Below are 20,592 nucleotides of genomic sequence, written 5' to 3' on the forward strand. Positions count from 1 at the left end.
TTAAATTGAGAAACAATCCTATTGAGATATTGAAATTTCCTAAACCTTGTTGAATGTCAACAGGTTTGAAATAACCAAACAAATCAAGGTATGGCAAATCACACGACACATGGTTTTTTTAATTAAATAACCTTGTAATTATCATCTTCAAAGTTCATAATAAAAATCGCTGAAGATTCTAAACTGCTCAAAAAGAAGCCTTGTTCTCCAACTAAATAATCCCCAAAAGCAAACTCCTTAATAAATCCAATTTGTGTGAACATGTCTCGGATAGCAGCTGTACAAATCACACAAATAAACATGGGTACGAAATCATCGGCAGACACATGCTGATCAATTTCTGACCTGATCTTTGTTTTTGAAAAGTAAATCTTATTCATCACTTCTCGAGCTGCTTGTGTGATGATCGACAACTTGGCAGAGGGATTGTAGGGTTTAGTGTCCGAAACTTTGTCATGGTAATCCTCTGAGAGAGATTTGATTAATTCGATGGGAACTCGATAGTCTTCTTTAAATTTTACAATTTCTTCCTCAATGACAAACTGTCTAAACTCAGATTCATTGAGATCCTTATCATCAATTTTCTTACTTTCGAGTAGTAATTGTCCAACCAGCTTGTGTGAAACTTCTTGACATTTGGTGTAGAAATTTTCATCCATCATTCTCATTTCATTTTTCACTTGAACGAGACAACAGTCGTACATAATCATTCCTCGAGTTTGGGAGGTATATTCAAAAATCATGGATTCCAACACTTCATAAATTTGATACCAATTGAGTGTAATTTTCATCAATGAAATCACCTTATCCGTCAAATTTTTCAACAAATCCTGAAGTTTTGGTAAGCCCATTGTGGAATTAACTGGACTATTGAGGAACTTTTGTACATATTGATGAATTTGAGTGCAGAAATAATTAGAATTTGGACCTGACGTAAGGCTTGATCGGAGACGTTGTTGCATTTGTTTGATCATTTGAGAGGCATGCTTTTTTCTCTCCTCGGATGATGCAAGTTGTTGTGACTTGATCTCTGCAAGAATTTCTTCTTTTTGTTGTTTGAGTTGGAGAAGATAGTCATCTCCTCTCTCTATTCTACTCTTAAATTTTTCAATAATATGTCTACTTGATAATTTTAAAAAGCAAATATCAATAGCGTCGCTCTTGCTTGGCAAATCAATGAGATTTCGAATGTCACGCTCTGTTTCAAAGTTTTCATCGAGTACAAATAATCTTTGTGGAACACTATTCGTGACAAGTTGGCCATATCTCAAACAAGTGACAGATGCTTTCTGGGCATTGACCACTTTGATGAGTAAATTTTCAATGAGACCAAGTTGATACATGTTCAAACTGATTTGATTATTCGTTTGTTTCAACTTGATCGAAGCATCTGCTAAACTTGCATATAACTCTTGTTTGGTTTGTCGCATACTATTCAACGCAGAAGATGTGTTGGAATCAAGCCTTAATTGACTTCCATCATTGGTCACGCCAAATGCTTGTGTATACATGTTATATCGACTATACATTTCGTTATAGGTGCTACTTAGCGACTTTTTCGCCGTGTTATATTCAAAGCTCTGTGAGTAAAGAGTATCGAGTTGTTTTAAATTTTCAGAGCTCCACCTGGCAAGTTCTTTGCTAATTTCATTTAGTGAGAGCACTAAATGTCTCCATTCAAAGTACAGCAATAATCGAACAAACTGAATGGATTTTTGGAAATATAGGGGTGATTTCTCTCGAATGTATTCTTCAATAATTAATAAATAGTGAAAGAGGGGTTTTGTGGAGGGTTTGTTTGTGTAGGGGAGAGTGTAGGTACAGGAAATGTTGTCTTTCCAGTTCGTTTCTGTCAATACTCGTAGTTTTTCTTCCAATAAATCGAGTCTTGTCTGATTAATTTCTTCACACAGAGATTCAATATGGAAAATTCGGTCTGCATTCAGACTTTTAAAGTTTGTGGTAGCAGTGTTGGTTTCAATTTTTTGTTGTGACTGTGTAGAAAAGGATGAAAGTCCTTTGATGGATTCTTTCAACAGCAGTGATTGTTGTTGTTGAATATAATTTCGTTCTTCTCGTTCCTTTTTCTTTCTTTCATTTTGTCGAATTTTTTCTGATAATTTTGCAATATAAAGAGCAACCTCATTCTTCAATGATTCAATATTGAATGCATTTCCAATGGAGAGAGTGCTGAGAGGGGAAGGAGTGGTAGTATTTGTGGTGGCAGTAGAAGGTTGAATTTCATGCACAGTAAGCGAAGGATCTACTGGAATGAGTACATTACCTCCCAAACTTTGGAATCGAACCGTATTTCTCTCTGAAAATCCAAGATGAAGAATGTGTTTCAAGACACAAATCCACTCACTTCTCTTTTGCTCTGAATTTGTCGCAAGCAGCAAGATCTCTTGTTGATCGTCACTCTTGCAACAGAGCATGTAACGTTTCTGGAGCAGCATGGGCGAAGAATTATTCACCATCATTCCCTCAGCAGCTTCATTGATCAATTCCTCATCACATGGAATGGATTGAGGTTCATTTTCGTTTCCACAGCTCGATGAACGAGCTCTATTGGAAGCAGCACTCGTCATTGTGGTAGTACGGAGTTGCTGTTCAGAATCCTGAACGGACAAAGACAATGCCGACGAGTCTTCTCCAAACTCTTCCGACGAAGAGTCCACTAACGGCGATCGATACGTTGGCGATTGTTGTGAATATATTTCCATAATATTTTCATTAAAACTTCTCTGCGAATAAGTGACATGATTAACCGGAAGGATATGGTGATATTGTAATAAATTAGTTTTCATTTCATAGGCAGTGGGAGGATTGGATCCAACCATGGTGGTTGATACTCCTTCATTACTATTGTTGCTGTTGTTATTATTATTACTCTTGTTGCTGAGGTTAAGGTTCTGAGAAGGACTATGGAATGATGAAGAGGCTCTTCTTGTTCGGTATTGATACAAGTGATAATCATTTCTAATTTCAAACCATTTCCTTTTTCCGAATTGTAAATTGGAGCGAGAGGGTGAATCTACTTCATTGAGAATATCTGATACGGAATCATTTATGATGGAAGATGATGAATTGTTAATGATGATGGACGATGAAGATGGGCTTGTGGAGGGATTTGAAGAAAAGAGAATATCTTCTTCATGATGATGATTTCCCAATGACGGAAAGGCTTGAACTGGATATAAATATCCACTAAACAGTACTACTGATGATGATGATGTTGCCATCATCGATGATGATCACAGAACGGCCGAGAATAATGAATTTCCAAATAAATCTTCAACAGTAAAAAATCTTGCGATCGGAAAAGGAGGATGACAAGCGCTGAAGAAGTTTAAATTCAATTCACTGAAATTCAATTTTGATTGCAATGTTTTGATTCAATGATACTTTCTCACGTGAGGTTCGCCGCCGGGTTTGTTGTTGTGGTGGTGATGATGATGAGGTGGTGATGAAAACGTGCTGCGCCCTTTTTCTCGGAGTATCAGGAGTGTGGTGTTGTTGGTCGTTGGTGGTGGTAGTGATGGAATGTTTGCAATTTTGTTTTCGGAAACACCAAGAGAGCGCACTCTGTTTTTGGTAGCTTCAAATAACGAAGGAACGACCGATGAAGGATGATCCAAAAGACACGCGATGACTGATTTCGTGAATGTACTCGTAGTATTCAGAACCCAATGTCTGACTTCTGAATGGATGAAGGATTCACTTCAATCTTTTGTTTTTCAATCTCATATCATGACCCAATTCAGTCACTTTGTGGTGTTTGTCGCGACTCTAAAGTCTGTAACGACATACAATGAAAGGGTTTCAAAAATGAATTGGCTCGATCCAAAAACAGTTATACAACCACCAACAAAGGAAAAGAAACATCTGTGTAATTGTTGCGAATTGTTGACAAGAAGAGCAGGTATAGACTGAACACCATTTCAATACAATGACACATCAAAACTGACCCCCTGCTCTGGAGAGGGGGGGTATCTCCGCACCGTCATTTTATCGCTGAAGAATCTTTTGAACGAATATTTTATGCAGGCAACTGACGGCGGAGTGCTATTTATTGCAAAGTATTGTGGTGTCCTTGTATTGATGCACACAACTTTGAAATTATTTTGTCGAGTCATTTAATGAATTTCTGACAGGTCCTTCACTTCTCTGAGATTCTTAGCTTTCCTTTGTTCCTTTCATTATTGTGTTGCTCTATTGTTGAGAAGTGGATTGAGTTGATCCTTCTGTTCGATTCTTCGAAGAGGATTGAGCATTGTTAGTGCTACGATTGTTTTGTCGTTGTTGTCTCTGAAGTTGTCTTCGTTTCACCTTAATCACCATTTGTGCGGAAGTAATAATCATGTTCATCTGTTCGTTTTCAATAAGAGGAAAAACACAATCCATTATAATTGTCATGTATGTGACAGCAATACAAAATTATTATTATTTTGCATATCAATAAATGATGAAAAATTGTCGCAATAAAATTCGCTCGTTCTTGTGAAATCTATTATAACTCAAAAAGCCACTTACAACAATGATAAAAAGTAAAAACAATAATGGAAATGCGTAAACCACAGCCACAAAGAATCCACGTCCGTCAAAATAATTCATTGTTGAAAATAGTTGCCAATTTGAATTGCACCATCGATTCAATGTTTCTGACAAGTACGTCATGACACCTTTCAATTCAAACGATTAAATCAATTCAAACATTTGGTCAATCCAAAAAACATTTGATCATTATTTCACAATATTCATCCATTCGATCATTATAAAGTCCACGTGATTCATAGTTAGCATTGATTCCACATCACGATGACGCGTGGGCAACTTTTGATCACACACTTACAAATCAAAGCAAATAACAAGGCTTGCATATTCATGTTTTTCCGCCAAATAATAATACACGTGAGCAAGACAATATGCATCGCAATCACACCTTGTAACCAATATTCTTCTCTCCAATAGACAGAATTAATAAAAGTTTGAGCATCGGATTTAAATTGAGAAAATCCATCCACAATATATTGAATCATGACATCGGAATGAAATGTTCCATTCGCAAACACCTCTTTGAATACTTTGGAGAGAGGTGTTTGAGAAAAGTCATGTTGTTGTTGAGGTGTAGTGGTAGAGGTGGTAGAAGCCCGATCGTCACTTGTGGTTTCATTTGCCATCCCGAACGAAAGCAAAAACAAATTAAAAAGTTTCGCTTGATTTTCAAGCACTCGATTCAGAAAATTCATTTTTTTGCTCGCGGAATTGAGTCTCTCTCATCATATTATATGATGGCGATGGTATACACTTTATTAGTCAATATCTATTTGAAAATCTGAGGAGGAGGCAGCAGCAACTTGTTCAGATTTCACAACATTGGATGAAGTAGGACTGTCATCAGAAACTGTGGTGTAGGAGGTTTTGCTCACCGCAGAGGATGTGGTGCTGGTTGCTATTGGAGGTGAGGACGAAGCAACGACATCTCTTGAAATTTCAGTGTCACCTTGATGTGTAAGGGTGATTTCAGTAACTCCTTGCGAATCAGCAATGAATTCATTCTCTTCTGCTTCTTCCTCGGCAACAAAATCAGCATCACTATTATACATTGGATGAATTTGAATGTCTCTTGCATATTCCATTTCTACATTGTGAATTTCAGAAGAGATGGAGCGAGCTAAACGCTCAGGATCATCTGGGAATGAAATGGTGTAGGTTTCACGATTCTGTGCGAGTAAGTCTCTGTTCATTTTCTCAATTTCCATATTTGAGGTCTTTAAGAGTCTTCTCATATTGGCAATGTCTTCAGCTGGAGCGTTTTGATCAATTAAATTATGTAAATCCTTTCTAATGTTGTGATTTCTAAATATTGGATGTTGTTGCAAATATTTCCAGTACTCAATAATTTCATCCACATGCTGAGCACAACTGTACTGAATTCTTACATGATTTTCATTGATATAGACTGGAAAATAATTTAAAATCTTATCATAGACAAAATCGTTGGTTGGAAGTGTGCTATTCCAGACAAGAGGCAAGTGTTCTACAGCATAACGAATCCAATTCATAGCCTCCATGAAATCTTTTGTGATGGTTTTCAATCCTCGTGAAAATATTTGCTGCAGACAAACTGCAGTGTATGTAATGATATCTTTCTTTCTGCTCAACTTCTTGTCTCCATGCATTTTGGTGAGAATATTGTCATAAATTATGGCTGTTTGGAATGCATTGATGGAACGATCAAATGTCTTTCTGTACAAGTAATGTAATCCGTGATGGTACAGAGTAGCCACAAAACAAAATAGAGAATACAAATCCGTGAGAGATGACATAGTTTTGGGGTCGGGAATGTCATTAATAGTCAAGTTAACTAGGCTCATATATTCATGGAATTTCATTTGGTCTCCCTTATCAAGACTCATGAATAGATCTAACAGCTTTCGATGAAACATGCTGTAGAAGATTTGATCAGCGATGGTAAATTTCATAGGTCCAATTTGATCTATAGCACATAGGAATACCTGGAAGCTTGCAATCCTGGCATCGTTTTGAAGAGACATCGAATAGGTATATGTGCTATTGACCTGGCCTTGACAAAATTGGAAACATCTGTTAATAGCATCGTTGTATTGATGCTGGAAGTGCTTGCGTTCACGTTCTCGTTTTTCCTTTTGTTGTTCAATCCAAATATGAATTTCTTCAATGAACTTTTTGTTTTGGAACAACACTTCCTCTTGAATGTCATGTGGAATTAATGTTTTCCACTTTTCTTGCAGAATTTCTGTTTTCACATCACGAGCTGTGGCAGGATAACCAGCTAGAATTTCTTCTAGAGAGCTATACTCGTGAAGATCCTCGAGTTTGGAATCATGATTCGGCTTTTGTTCACCGTGATTGTGATTGTGTCCACAACATGAGTCGTGAGAATGTTCAAGTTTGTGCAAAGACTCTTTGAGTGATGCAATGTTTTCTTCAATTTTTTGTTGAAGAGTTGTGTCCTTGCAAATAAAGTCTTTGTCCTCAACATTCACTCTGTTACTATCAATGTATACCAAGCAATAGGCGCTAGAACTAATCTCCTTATCGTTGTTGCCTTTGGAGGTTTTCATCACCTCTTCCTCAGTGACCTCTGTTACTTTCATGTCGTTAAATTTCCACCATGTATTGAGATACTGGTCATGGTGGTAAATGAAATAATGACCACTCGATGCCAGGCTTCCTTCGTGTACCAATATGGCACAAAGGTCATAAGCGCAGTCGTGCATGTCGTCAAACATGGTTCTCACACTTTCTTTCAATGCTGCAATTTCATGTTTCAGTGATTCTACTTTCTTCACTACTTGATTACGTATATTTTCGAATACTTTCACGGAGCTTTCAATGGAGCTTGCTGTTACTTTTGTGTCATTGGAGTTTAAGGATAGTTCGAGTTGCTTTTGATTGACATATTCCAGTACTCCATTAAATAAGAATTCTAGTGACAAACCAGAGGTTCCTTTAAAATTCACATAGCTATTGAGCTCATTCTCCAAGTCCGCGATTTTTTGCTTAATTTGCTTGATTTTCTCTCGTTTAGATGTTGTCTCTTTGTGAAAAATAAAAAATTATCTACAGGAACCTATTCTGAAAAAACCTACTTTGTTTGTTAGATTCTAAGTATCTGTCTAGATAAATTACTTGTTGAAAGTCGAACGGAAGATTAATTTTGTGAGCAACTTTTTTGGTGATGTCAAAGGATGTTCGCTGCATGCCATAAAAATTGGTCATGTCACTAATGTCAAAATGAAAAAACCTACTTGTAACTGAACTAATAATACAGGAGGAGGTGTTTTGAACCAAGTGGTCTTTACAACATTAGATTTGTAGTTTGCTTCTATCGAATAATCAGCAATCTCTGTTGTGGAATAAGCATCAAGGGATGCATAAAAATTATTCAATTCTTCGCTAACATTCAAAATTAAATTACAAAGTTCGGATAATTTGCTAACAGTGACCGTTTCCTTTTCTCTATTTTCATATTCTAATTCTTCTGTACAGATACCGTAAAATATTTGTTTAAGTGGGTTTTCGAGACTAATACTGTTTGTTTTGTTTTCAATTTTGTCTTCCCATTCTTGTGAAAACATCCTTTCAAGTAAAATTAAAATTCTATTGTAAAATTCTGTTAAATTCGTATTCAGCAGTTCATACGAAATATTTTAGAGAGATTATTTATCATCAGTACGTACCGCTAATATCTTCTTGGTAACCTATATTTACATCTACTCCTTCCTTTAATAGCGCGTCCACCAGTGCCGATGGATCTATAAATGTTCTATTTGTGAGAATCATTTTGGAAAACAGTCTTTGAACTTCTTTTACAAAATTCACTGTAAAATGATTGTGACCAATTATAACTGTACAGGACAAATCAAAAACTTACAATCTTTTTCAGCCTGTCTTTCCAACAAGATGCGGTTAGATACTTGTTGTTGTACCTGTGAAGGCTGCTTATCATTTTCTTTTTGTTGATTTGCTAATTTTTCAATTTTAGCTTGAACTCTGGCTTTAAATTCTTCTTCGGAAAAAGTAAACACTAATTGCTTCAGTTTTGGAATCATGAAGAATGCTTGAAAAAGAGAATTAACATAGCATGTGTTTCCAATATTTTTCAATCCTATTGGAATGTGTGACTGCTTTCTGTACTTTTCGATGGGTGTTTTAGGCTCTGAATCTCGTTTTTGATCTTGCAAGGAAGCTTGGATGGCCATATTGAGAGCATCTTCAAAACTATTATTGTGAGATGAATGACTTGAATGTCTATGAGCGTTGTGATGATCATAGTATGGAGATCGTTCATATCGTCTGTTATCATTGAATTCAAAAGCAGCAGTATCGAAGAAAAACTCATCTGTTGGTTCGCTTGTGTGTTGTTGCGAACGATGATGGACACGAGCACCACTCTGTTGTGGTTCGTCTTCAAGATCAGGAATATTATCGGTACTATCTGAACGACGATGGTGTTGCTGATGATGAGAAGCCGATGCTGCTTGCTGTTGATCGGGAGCAATATTGGTAGCTCTGGCTTGATGAGCTTCTTCTTGATCATCACCCAGCACATCTCCATCACTCGTACTAAATGTTGTTGAAGAACTATCCGAATCATTGTAGTATCTATTCATATCACTAATTGTTGGACCACCTGGAGCTCCCGAAATATCATCATTGTGATGATGAACGACTGCTACTGCCGTGGTTGATGTATTATCATCGGCCAAATCATACTCCGCTCCATTACTATCATTGAGAGGTATATCTGACAAGAGAAAATCAAAGGCTCTTGTAACATTGTTGTTAGCCTTGTTGAGTGCAGCAATCGCTTGTTCTCTCGTGAACCCTGCTTCCGTAATTTGATCAACAAGATCCTCTCGCACGTGAGGCATTTTTTTGTAAAGAAATGGCAATTTCGGGAATGAACTTTGAAGTGTGTTAATTGTTGGGTGAGCTTTGGGAAAGATCAAAACACAAAGAGACTTCATCATCATCAGAAGAATTCTCATGGTTGTGTTGATGATGAAGAAGAGAATGTGGTTCAAAGAAATCAACCGAGAAATGCTAAAACACATCTTCTCCATAATTGACACTCGTCTTTTTCCTCAAGGTTGTATGGTAGTAAGGCGTCAGACTTTATTCTTCCATTTTACTCGTTGGATCGCTAAACTTGTTTTTTTACTTTTTTACACTTCATGTAAAGCTTCAAGTCTTAAAAGTCTAATACATCTTCTTCATGGTCGTCTTCAAGGTCCATGGTTCCATTTTTGGGTTTTGAAAGAACCGACAAGTTGGAAGGTCTTGATGAAGGTTGTTCTGATGCAGAAACAGAGCGAGGTCGTGCGAGAATGTTATCAACATCTGAATCTGAGGTAGTGTCATCCCCCCCAAGAATGTTCTTATTCAACTGTTGTGTTCAATAATAATAATTCACAATAATTCAAGATTACACAACTCTCCTTAATCATGAAGAGGAATCATCATAATACTTACCTTCGCAAAGGTTGTTGGATTGAAAGCACTCACACTCGTGATTAAGCGAGAAGTTTTCTTGACTCGATTCACTACGCTGGAATTTGGGCGCTGAGCGACTTGAGAGAGTGTACCTGGAAGATCCTCTGATTCAGTCTCTTCTTCGTTGTTTGGTGGTGTGGTGACTGTCTCTTGAGTTTGTGGTGGCGTTGTGGTGTGTGCAGGGACAGTGCTGGCACTGACACTCTCTATTTTAGCTCTCGCAGATTGAATACTAGTAGGGTAAAATGATTGTTAAGAGTCACATGATATCATGTTTTTCAGTACTTACTTTCGTTCAACAACATCATTTCTAGATTTGGTAATGAGCGTCTTGAGAATATACTTGGTCTTGTTCTTGGTCTCTGATGTGCAAAGTGTGGATGGAACGATGGACCGACAGAGAGCTTCAGAAAACAACTTTAAGAGTGGCTCTTTCCATTTTGGTTCCACCTTGCTTAATGCATTGATATGATTAATAATGAGCTGCCACATACTCGACACTTGTTCTCCCACAATACTTTCAAGCTCTTGCATGTTAAACTGTTCTGATTCGCTTGCCTCCAAAACATTGGATGATATTAAGGGCACTGGACTACACTGAACAATATCCAACACTGCCAAGCACTTATGTTCAGTCGATAAATTGGCTTTGATTGATTCCACAGCTTGTATTCTTTGCTTGGCATTAGTTTTGGGGCAATTCAAATAACATAATGTCTCCATGGCGTCCTTATTTTCCAGCTTGTAATTGAGTGACATTTTGTTAAATTTTTCTTTTTGATCCTTGAGAGTTTCTTCAATCTCTTTCAAATATTGTTGTAATGGAGGAATTAGTTTGTTCATGTTCATTTTCTTTAGTTTCTGAGAGACTGAATGATTATCATCCTTATCTTGCATGTTTTGTTCAGTCTCTGATGACGATTCTGCAGGTGTCGCCTCCTCTTGCTTTTTCTTAGTGAGCTTGAAAACGGAAAGAATGCTCTTTAGTTTTTGTTTTGGATTTAAAGATTTTTGTGGAACTTCGTCCTCAGCATTTTGTTGAGCGTGTTTTGAAGACTGATTACTTCCTGCTTGATTGTTGGTTGTTGCGGAGGTTGGAAGAGGCTGAGCTTGTTGAGTTTCAGGAGAAGGCGAAGCGAGTTTTGGAGGTACTGAAGAGGTTGGAGTGATCGTTATTGATGGAGTGGGGGTGGATGGTTGCTGTGACTTTAGAGTAGATGAAGTAGTAGTGGTGATAATTTTGGGTAGAACCTCGTCTTGGGATTCACTCTCTTCTGAAACCTTTTCAATGCGCAACTCTGAGAAGGGATGACGTGTTGGAGATGAGGCAATACGTTTGGGAGATTGCAGACGAACAAAATTTTGCCCTGTTTGAATCTCGGTCTTGGTAGGTGTGGACGCTCTTGCATGTGGAGATGCTTCTGAATTGTTTAAAGAAAAATCTTCTTTCTTGTTCGTTTGACTGTGGAATTTAGGAGAGGGTGAAGGTATCATATTAAAGGTTGAATTAGAGGAGCTCGTTTTTTGGTTGTTGTTGTGGTGTTCTCTCTCATCAATATCTTCTTCCAAACGTTGAGTGAGATTGTGTGTTTCTTCTAAATCGAATGAGGATCTTGCATGCTTTGTCTGTTGATGTGACGCATTGTCTTCCAAGTCCTTCATCTTGCTGTTCTTTTCGAGCACTTGTTTTTTTTGCCATTCCTTAAATTTTGCAAAACTATTTACAGTTTGTTTTCTTCCATGCTGCTGTATCCATCATTGTAATATAAATCATCCGACCTATTCGGAATGATAGCTGCTGTGACGAATTTTTCTCTTGCGTTCGCAATTTTTCCTTCATAAACGTCATCAATCACATCTTTAAGGGTGATCATGTAAAACAAGTAAATTTCTCCATCGATCGACTTGGAATGACTTCAAAACTTACTCTTAATTTCCTTTCCATCCGTTGCTTCCATCTTTTTCTTTTTTTCTTGTTTTTCCATAAAACGTTTGGAAGCTTCCAGCGATGCTTGTTCTGACATTTTCTGAATATTCCTTTCTGTTCAGCAATAATGGTAACGAGGAAAGTTCATAATCACAATATCAATAAGTTACTAACCTCCATATAGGATTGATTTTCGTTCCGCTTCTCTTTCAATAGCATCTTTTTTGGCTTGTTCCTTTGTTATAATTAATTCTTTCACCTTTTCTTGAAGATCATTGTTGAGTTTCTTTTCTCTCTCCCATTCAAGTTGAGAGGTTCTTGATTTTTGTTTTTGTAATTCAATTTCCTCTTCAGCTTTTCGAATTTGTCGTAACTTTTCTTGTCGTGACAGTGCTTCGAACTCATGAAGCCTTAATTGAAAATTTTGTAAAAATTGTTTCTGAAAAGTTAAAAGAGTAAAATTAATTAATCATGATTTGGTCAATCGTCGTACATGATCCAACTATTGGTGCATGAATTCGAAATCCTACCTTCGCAACCTCCAATTTCACTTTTGAGCTCACAAGATGTGTTGACTGTGCCATATTGGCGTCATTCAGTGCTTGCTCCGCTCTTGCCAGCAATTTTCGATTCCGAATTTTACTCTTTTCAAAATTCTCCTCGACTTTTTTGAGTAATCGTTTCATGTAGTCCGATTTGTGATGCTCTAGACCTGCCTCGGAATGATACCTCAAATCGATTCGATGTTCAATTAATTCTCGCTGTCGACGTCTATTTAGATTGCAAATTTTCGGATCAAGGACTTGTTTATTACTGACATTAACTACCTACATTTCCAACCGTTCCTTTTCCAACACCTGCCATCGTTCCGAAGCAATACTAAATTCTTCTGTCGTTTGGGTCATCTCTCAAGGGTTCATGAGAAGCAATTTGTTCAATTTTTTTGTTTGACTTACATTTTTCGAAATTTGGCGGCAATTTCAAAGCACAACAACTATATCTTTCTCTTGTCTCGAGCTGGGTCCAATCATCATGTACGTACTGCATCGATTTATTGCTAAGTGTGTTGCGTAACATTTAAGTGAGATCAACTTCCTTGATCTTGTCCTTGATCTTCAAGAAAAGATTTGTCTTCCATGTGTCTAACTTTTGAATCTTGTCGAAATCTCTCAAAGTAATGGTGAATGTTTTGACATTCTTTTCTTCACAGGCATCCAAAAGTTTTTCAATTAATTTACATTCCAAAGAATCTCCAAAATGAACGTCCATCTCCTTGTATTCATTGAGCTTGTTTCGGACTTCTGTGATATCCTCTGGTTCAGTATCTTCCATCTTTGCCATGTAACACATGAGTGCCTTGAATTCATATTCCTTGGCTCCCCACTTCAACATTCTATCATCAACGGCTGCTGATGCTGCCTTTTCAAAGTTTTCAATGGCTTCGGCATACTTTTCATTTGCAGCTTGCAAATGAGCCAATTTAACAATACATTGGTTGGCACTGCTTTTTTGATCTTCGGAAAGGAAATAGTCTGCTGCCGACGAATAGTGACTACAGGCTTTTTCATAATCTCCCTCGTTTTCATAGACTTCGGCCATTTCCTTCTCATATTTTGCTACAGTTGCGAATTTGCCAGTCTCCATAAAAAGTTGAATGGCTTCATTCATCGTATCTGCTGTTTCTTTTGGTAAATTTGCTTGTTTATAACAATTTGCTGCGTCAATTAAAACCGTTGCGGCTTCATATTTGCTTCCGGCCTTGACCAAGAGAGGGACAACCTTTTTGTAGGTATCACCAGCTTCTTTCCATGCTTTTCCAATCTTGAATTTATTGGCAGCAGTTTTATAGGCATCCGTAGCATCTTCCACGCGATCACCGAAATAAATGAATTTGGTCATGATGGTATCGGCCTTCTTGACAAGTTCCATGGCTTGCGAGATGTTCGCTTCCTTCAACGAGCTGCTCATTTTTTTAATTGTTGTTCTTGTTGTTTGTGTTATCCGTTGATGTTGTTGTGGTGGTGGTTTTTGGTATATATACCAGCAACATCAACCTATGAAATATGAACATGATTGTCACACCTAAGAATTGCATCACTTGGTAAGAGTATTACGTGGAATGAGAGACGTTACATCTTTTTTTTAACACCTTTCTCTCTGGCACCTCTCATCTATTGAATCGTTACTAACACCCGCCAATCTAAAAAAATTAAGGTTTCATCATCGATCATACCTCAACACACAACAGAAATGAATAAAGAAGAGGATCATCTCTCGACCATGATGGATGTTTCCGGATTGTGGACGAACGAAGATCTCAATCTATTTGGAATCAATATTCAAACTCCAATTCATAAAAAGAAGGGAGATTTGCTATTTCCAGCAAGCAACGCATCGTGGGGAGAGCTTGCGATTGGACTCTCTCCTCTGTTACCACTCGGAAAGGATGGTTTAAGGGTTTGGGTCGAGAAAAAAGACTCGACTTTGTCTGAATCACAACAATGTAAAGTTTCCTCTACCTCTCCACCCATGAGCGCCTCTAACCTTCTCAAGAATCAACCAAGTAAGGAATGTATGAACATGGAAAAACGGCCAACAAAAGTCGTCGATACAGTACCGTATCAATCAACAACAACTCGCAATTCAGCAACACAATCATCGCAAACACGAACATCCTTCTCACAAAACAACATTCTCCAAAGACATGCATTGGACAGGCCTCTCAAAAAAGTTGACAATATTCAACAGCAAAAGAAAGAGCTTATCAGTGATGAAAACTTGTCACCAAATATTATTCTTTCTCAGCCACAGAAAATGGATGAAAAAATTGTCACAAAAAAACAAATAATTTCTCCAATTCCAAAACTAAACCAAAAAGAAAAACAACCTTCTGGAAAGCAAGTCCTGACACACCCGGAATCAACATTTCATTCTTCAAAACAGCAATGCACTGCAAAGAAAATTGAGTCAGAAAACCCTCCTCCACTTCCTTCTTTACCTCCACAACAATTAATTCTTAAATTGTTTGAAGAAAAACAAAAGAGATTGCTCGCAAAGTTTCAACATGATTCCAATGAATTACTTGAATATATATCCTCAGTGATGATCGAATAAAGTCAGTAAATGTAATAAGATCAATAAGAGTAATTAGAATTTTGTCTTTTTTCTTGGTTGAAGAATGTGAATTTCTGCATTGACATCTGATGATGGATTCTCGTCCATTTGTTGTTGTTGTTGTTGTTGTTGCTGTTGTTGTAATAATTGTGCAGCTTCTTTCCTTCGTGTTACTTCCATTAATGCTTGTTCCAAAGTTGGTACATTGCTATAGTTCAAATGTTCATCATCATCGTCACTACCACTCTCCTCCAAATCTTCCTCATCATCTAACAACAGCATGTCCACCTCACCATCCAAATCAGGATGCAAAAATAGAATGTTCTTGTCGAAGAATGTCTGAGGAGGGGTCTGATCCCACAAGGTCAGAATGGTTTCATCCTCAGTGATCACTTGATGGATCATGTTGTATTTAGTTAGATACTTGATCTTCTCCTCCAAAGTATGTGTTGAACGAGAGGAAAATTCCCAAAATACAGTGCTATTACTCAGTGTTTCGTGTTCGTATTCATCATCAATCATGGCATCGTCAAGTTCCTTAGTGAAGAAATCAATGTAATGAGATTCACAAATGTCTCTAAGGAAAATTTCCAACTCGTGTTGCTTTTGGAAGAGTTTTAACATGACCTGTCTCAGCTTTCCATCTTGAGTCGAGTTTGGGTTCATGAATCTTTTTTGACGATCGCAAAGAGAAAAGCAAGAGTCACACAGTAATTTCATGCTCTCAATGAGAGGAATGTAATCTGAACGTCTCAATTCAAATTCGATTTCATCTCTCTTTTCTGATAAGTACTTTAAGCTCTCCGTAATCTTTTCGTGTAACTTTGGTAAAATACTGAGGAGAGAATGGGCAAGAAGCTCTCCACTGAAAAGTATTTGTAAGGGAGATGCACGATCGAGTATTTCATCACCACACACTTACCTATTATTTCTCATTTTCTTTAACTCTTTACATTCAAGCACCAAGTTGAAAATCATGATAATTTTCCGCATGAAGGCCAAAGGCTCCTCAATTCTAATGAAAAATTTGCCATTACTCGAATGGACAGGAGAAACTGGAGCATTGGTGAGAGCCAATTCAGCCACTTTTGTGACAATTTGGAAAAATAAATGGAACGAATGTTCATCCAATACTTTGACTACTCCGTGTTGAATTCGTTCTGTTTCGAAATTTTCTTGTGACTTTCCTTCTCCGTTAATAATACCCAACACAAAATTATTCAGAGCCATCAAAAAGTAATCGATCAAAAATCTTCCTTCATCAGCTGGTAAATATGCCAATGGAATTAATAACCTTGCTTGCATGAGGTACTTGTTATGGGATGTTTGTTGTTTCGATTCTCTATGAAATAGTAAATGATAAAATGGAAGCTCTTTAAAAATAAATGTATCAAATATAAGCTTTTCAATCTCTGCAGATATGGACAGAGAGGAATACACAGTTTGCATCATGGATAATCCAACATATCCAATGCATGTCTGTAAATTCTTTCCTTCACTTAATGCAAGAAATAGCAAGCACAGTTGAGTAATGTGTACAAAAAATGGTGATTTTTCAATTTGGTTCAAAAACAATCTTGGAAGATATTGCAGAGAGCATGCTAGATCAGTATTGTTTCTTTTCAACAAAATAAGTAACTTCTCAAATGTCTCCTCATTCATTCGTTTTGTAGCATGGAGCACATTCGTTAAAGTGCTGTAGATATAGGAAATACACAGAGCATAATGGTCTATTAGCTTCCTTGAAAATTCTGTGTCTATCTCCTTTGTGATTTGTGACCTGATAGTTGTCATTCTATTACTAAAAGAAAATGTCATTTTCACGAGTTTTGCAAGAGTTTTCGTCTTGGACTCAATAAAATCAGAAATGGATACTGGCTGTCGGCGAGAGTTTTCCAAAAGAGCACCAAAGTTAAATCTTTTAACTGGAGAAATACATTTGAACTCTGGAGAGAAGGCCTGCTTGCCCTTAGTCGCCCCTGATGAATTATTCAGGGTATCATGCGTATCTGAAATAGGATCTGTTGCTTTGGAGATCAATAAATATTTCAATGTTGCATTTGTATCTGAAAACAGGCATCTGAAAGCTTCTCTCTCTTTGTACATTGCTTTTTCATCATCCTCACCATATTCTGTTGAGGCATTCAATGTTCTTACATGGTTGCAAACAATATCCAAGTCCATTGGAAAGAGTTCATACAAATCATCGAGATTCATTTTAAATATTCCTATAGACTTGGCAATTGGAATGTCATATCGTAGAGTTAATAAATAGTTCATGCTATCATTAAGAGCGTCTTCAGTTTTTTCGTCAAATAATGTTCCACAATTTTCAATACAGAGTTCACACATGGTTGTGAAAACTACATAGGCACAAACCAATTCTTCTTTTGAAGACCCTACAACACCATATTGCATGATAGCAAGTGCTAAATTTTCTTGAGGCTATGTCAAGGAATACTGCTGTGTTAGTGACTTGCAATTTTCGCAATACTTACGTGCTCTTTCTCATAGGTCATGACAAGACATTTAAAAAGTAGTGACAGAGTTTTGAGCCTAGTCTTGTTCAGTTCACTTCCTGAAGCAAATTTGCGAAAATTAAAGCTCTTCTTATTTTCAAAGCTTAAAATGTCTTTCACTATCTCATAATTGTTGATGAGAGAGGCAATCATATGTTTCATACGTGCATTGAATCCCTGTCAGATGAGAAAGTAGTATTGAAAGATGTTGAGCAATTCGCAAACGTACTTACCATCATGTACAACTTTTCAATATTGTAAATCAATAGATCAAGAACGAAAATGGTATTCTCGTCACAGAGTTTTTGATTGAACAATGTGAAAACAAATCGTTCAACATCCATTGAAGACATTAGTTGAGTTTCGTGGATGATATGCGCGGAGATAATAAGACCTAATTGTGACTTTTTATCTTGTCCACTGAAGAGCTGTTTTCTAATAAAGATCATTAAAAATTCAAATAACCTAGGTTCATATGTACAACATTTAGCAAGGACGTAACATAAACTATGCTGACATTTGACTATTATTTGTTACTGATGACATGATAACCAAAAAAATGAAAGCCTTCACTTACTTGAATATGTGACTCCATGAGAAAGGGCTTCCTTGAGAATGGACAAGTAATCTGTGGCCATTTCTTTACACAGTGACGAAGTTTGGTCTTCTTCATTATCACCTGTATCATTCGTGTCATCACACAAGCCCACCAATATATCGCTAGCAATGCTTGACCTTGAATCATTGGAGTATTGAAACATGGCCATTAAAGAAGACAAAAACTTGGAACGCAAGAGTGGATGGGCTTTAAAAGCAGAAATGAAAATACTGTAAGCCCATGATACACCTGTTTCATATGTAAATAATTCGCTATTGGATAGTAAGTAGAGAATAAATACATAGATGGAGTTGGAAAACTTCTCATTCACTATTGAGCTGGCCTCTTTAAGAGCATCTAAAATTGTAGTTAATGAAATGAGTCTCTTTGGTTTGTTCTGAAACGCATTTTTGAAAATGGAAAATGTTGCACTTCTCTCTCTACTTCGAGTGGAAAGTAGAACAATTAAGATGAGAATGTCTAATTTGGAAAACTCTTTTTCTTCTGATTTTAGGGATTTCAAAAAGTAAGCAGCAGATGATGGATTTGTTGAGAATGTTTCAGAAAGAATTTCAGAACATATTCGAGCAGCTGCAAAGTCATCATACGAAAGCTTATTCCTGATATAATGTACAACGTGATGTGCATTTCTTTTCGTCATATTTTTCAACATGATTTTCACGATATCATCCAAATGCTCTTCTTCAGCAGATTCGAGTGCGCTTTGACAGATCAGTAAAATTCTATTTTGTTGTTTTTCTGTTAAATTATCTAATTTGTACAATGTATTAATCACGATCCGTGCCAAATCATTACATCTATCATAAACTCTCTCTAGAGTGGTAATAATTTTGTCATTTTCAACTTCGGAATTTCCACACAACTTGACAATAAATTCAATTGCAATTGATTTTAAATGACTCTTTTCCAATGCTTCAACAAACTGTAAATATTTCATTGTCATGAGAGGATATGGTTCGGATCGAAGTAATTTCGTTAATTCCATTTTCAATCGTTTTTTTTGCTCTTCCATTGAACATGAGGAATCGTTCATCATCGGAATGCTATATTGATCCATCAGAGAATTAATTAGAGCAATCTCCACAGTGCTCATAGCATTGGGAGAACTTGATTGGTCATCATGATGATCCTGGACGTGAGATTGTTCTGCATCATCATGTCCTTGTTGTTGAAGCATTTTTTTCAAGAAGACCAACTTATTCGCTGGGAAAAGGTGTAACAAAACATCGAAGAGGAGACACACCTTATTCTTTTTCATGAGACCACCACCTCCATCCCACTCTACTCCATGAAGAAGAATCCATTCAAACCTCATCTGTCAAGATTCTGTCAAGAATTGATCTTCCAAAAAAAAATTTTGTTCCCGCCCATCTTGTAAAACGACATGTATTTATAGCTTTGAAAAAAAAACTCATGAAAAAGACACGCACCTCAGCCCCCATTGACCAAAAACAAGCAATGGCGGTGGTGAATCAGCAGTTTGAGTCCATGTTTCCGACTCAATCCTCAACAATTACGACAACAACAGCAGAAAAAACAACAACCACGACTACGGGAGCTAATGGATCGGCTAATGCTAAAAACAAAGAGAATACAACCGATCTGAATGCCCCATCGAACAAGTCTTCCTCTAAAAAACCATCAACGCGAGAGTTGTCGAGTCCCGAGAAGAAGAGACTTCAACTTCACTATCCCAAATATAAGAGGGCAACCTTTACTCATAACGAATTACGAAATGCAGAGGAACATTCACGTTCGGAAAACCCAACGCCCGTCAATCCTGTTCCAATCAAAACTGAGAAAGATGTTGTCGAAGAGGAACTGAGTGATGACGATGATGGCGAACAAAAACAAGAAAACATGCCGATTGGACAAGATCTTCCTGAATCCATGTTAATTTCGAAAAAGGAGGTTGAAGAAGCATTTCGTTTTCTTGACGTTCGGCAAAAAAGAAAATTAACTCCCAAAGATCTCAAAGCTCGACTGAAAATGTTTTATCCAAATATGACAAATAAGGAATACAAATTTTTAATATACGAGCCAGAATTTACCATTCAAACCCTTCAAAATATCCTGAATATTGATACAAAGAGCTCGATTTATGGATCAAATTTTTATAAAAGTTACGATCCTGTAAAAGAAGCCTTCAAAGTGTTTGATCCAAAAGACACGGGATTCGTGGATGAAAAGCATTTGAAAGAGATGATGGAACAACTTGGTTTGGGTCCAATCACAACAGAAGATTTGAAAGTTCTCATCGAGACTGCTGACAAAGACGGTGATGGGAAAATATCGCTTGAAGATTTTAGAAGCATGACTAAGATATCTGATGAATAATAAAAACATCAAAATAATAATGTAAATTTGAGTTT

At 37.0% G+C, this 20,592-nt stretch overlaps 9 protein-coding genes across 9 annotated transcripts; 2 read left to right on the plus strand and 7 right to left on the minus strand.

Annotated features, from left to right (window-relative positions):
- Positions 1–122: 122 nt before the first annotated feature.
- On the minus strand, positions 123–3,242 carry FDP41_012135 (uncharacterized protein; the record flags this gene model as incomplete). The annotated part of the gene is made up of 1 exon (XM_044702621.1): positions 123–3,242. The coding sequence occupies one exon, from the start codon at positions 3,240–3,242 to the stop codon at positions 123–125; it is 3,120 nt and encodes a 1,039-aa protein (XP_044566191.1).
- A 970-nt stretch (positions 3,243–4,212) lies between these two features.
- FDP41_012136 (uncharacterized protein) lies at positions 4,213–5,249 on the minus strand (the record flags this gene model as incomplete). Its single annotated transcript, XM_044702622.1, has 3 exons — positions 4,213–4,368; positions 4,534–4,682; positions 4,853–5,249. The coding sequence occupies 3 exons, from the start codon at positions 5,247–5,249 to the stop codon at positions 4,213–4,215; spliced, it is 702 nt and encodes a 233-aa protein (XP_044566192.1).
- A 63-nt stretch (positions 5,250–5,312) lies between these two features.
- Positions 5,313–9,419, minus strand: FDP41_012137 (uncharacterized protein; the record flags this gene model as incomplete). The annotated part of the gene is made up of 5 exons (XM_044702623.1): positions 5,313–7,582; positions 7,635–7,740; positions 7,794–8,158; positions 8,226–8,366; positions 8,420–9,419. 5 exons carry the CDS (start codon positions 9,417–9,419, stop codon positions 5,313–5,315), a joined length of 3,882 nt encoding a protein of 1,293 aa, XP_044566193.1.
- Positions 9,420–9,739: 320 nt separating this feature from the next.
- On the minus strand, positions 9,740–11,703 carry FDP41_012138 (uncharacterized protein; the record flags this gene model as incomplete). The annotated part of the gene is made up of 3 exons (XM_044702624.1): positions 9,740–9,934; positions 10,021–10,273; positions 10,331–11,703. The coding sequence occupies 3 exons, from the start codon at positions 11,701–11,703 to the stop codon at positions 9,740–9,742; spliced, it is 1,821 nt and encodes a 606-aa protein (XP_044566194.1).
- A 59-nt stretch (positions 11,704–11,762) lies between these two features.
- Positions 11,763–12,873, minus strand: FDP41_012139 (uncharacterized protein; the record flags this gene model as incomplete). The annotated part of the gene is made up of 5 exons (XM_044702625.1): positions 11,763–11,899; positions 11,969–12,082; positions 12,143–12,407; positions 12,499–12,739; positions 12,800–12,873. 5 exons carry the CDS (start codon positions 12,871–12,873, stop codon positions 11,763–11,765), a joined length of 831 nt encoding a protein of 276 aa, XP_044566195.1.
- A 172-nt stretch (positions 12,874–13,045) lies between these two features.
- On the minus strand, positions 13,046–13,936 carry FDP41_012140 (uncharacterized protein; the record flags this gene model as incomplete). The annotated part of the gene is made up of 1 exon (XM_044702627.1): positions 13,046–13,936. One exon carries the CDS (start codon positions 13,934–13,936, stop codon positions 13,046–13,048), a length of 891 nt encoding a protein of 296 aa, XP_044566196.1.
- A 282-nt stretch (positions 13,937–14,218) lies between these two features.
- FDP41_012141 (uncharacterized protein) lies at positions 14,219–15,082 on the plus strand (the record flags this gene model as incomplete). The annotated part of the gene is made up of 1 exon (XM_044702628.1): positions 14,219–15,082. One exon carries the CDS (start codon positions 14,219–14,221, stop codon positions 15,080–15,082), a length of 864 nt encoding a protein of 287 aa, XP_044566197.1.
- Positions 15,083–15,115: 33 nt separating this feature from the next.
- Positions 15,116–19,397, minus strand: FDP41_012142 (uncharacterized protein; the record flags this gene model as incomplete). Its single annotated transcript, XM_044702629.1, has 5 exons — positions 15,116–15,947; positions 16,005–17,527; positions 17,581–17,778; positions 17,835–18,124; positions 18,179–19,397. The coding sequence occupies 5 exons, from the start codon at positions 19,395–19,397 to the stop codon at positions 15,116–15,118; spliced, it is 4,062 nt and encodes a 1,353-aa protein (XP_044566198.1).
- A 236-nt stretch (positions 19,398–19,633) lies between these two features.
- On the plus strand, positions 19,634–20,557 carry FDP41_012143 (uncharacterized protein; the record flags this gene model as incomplete). Its single annotated transcript, XM_044702630.1, has 1 exon — positions 19,634–20,557. The coding sequence occupies one exon, from the start codon at positions 19,634–19,636 to the stop codon at positions 20,555–20,557; it is 924 nt and encodes a 307-aa protein (XP_044566199.1).
- Positions 20,558–20,592: the final 35 nt, after the last annotated feature.

The sequence above is a fragment of the Naegleria fowleri genome (genome assembly GCF_008403515.1).
Source record: "Naegleria fowleri strain ATCC 30894 chromosome Unknown tig13, whole genome shotgun sequence".
NCBI lineage: Eukaryota > Heterolobosea > Eutetramitea > Acrasida > Naegleriidae > Naegleria > Naegleria fowleri.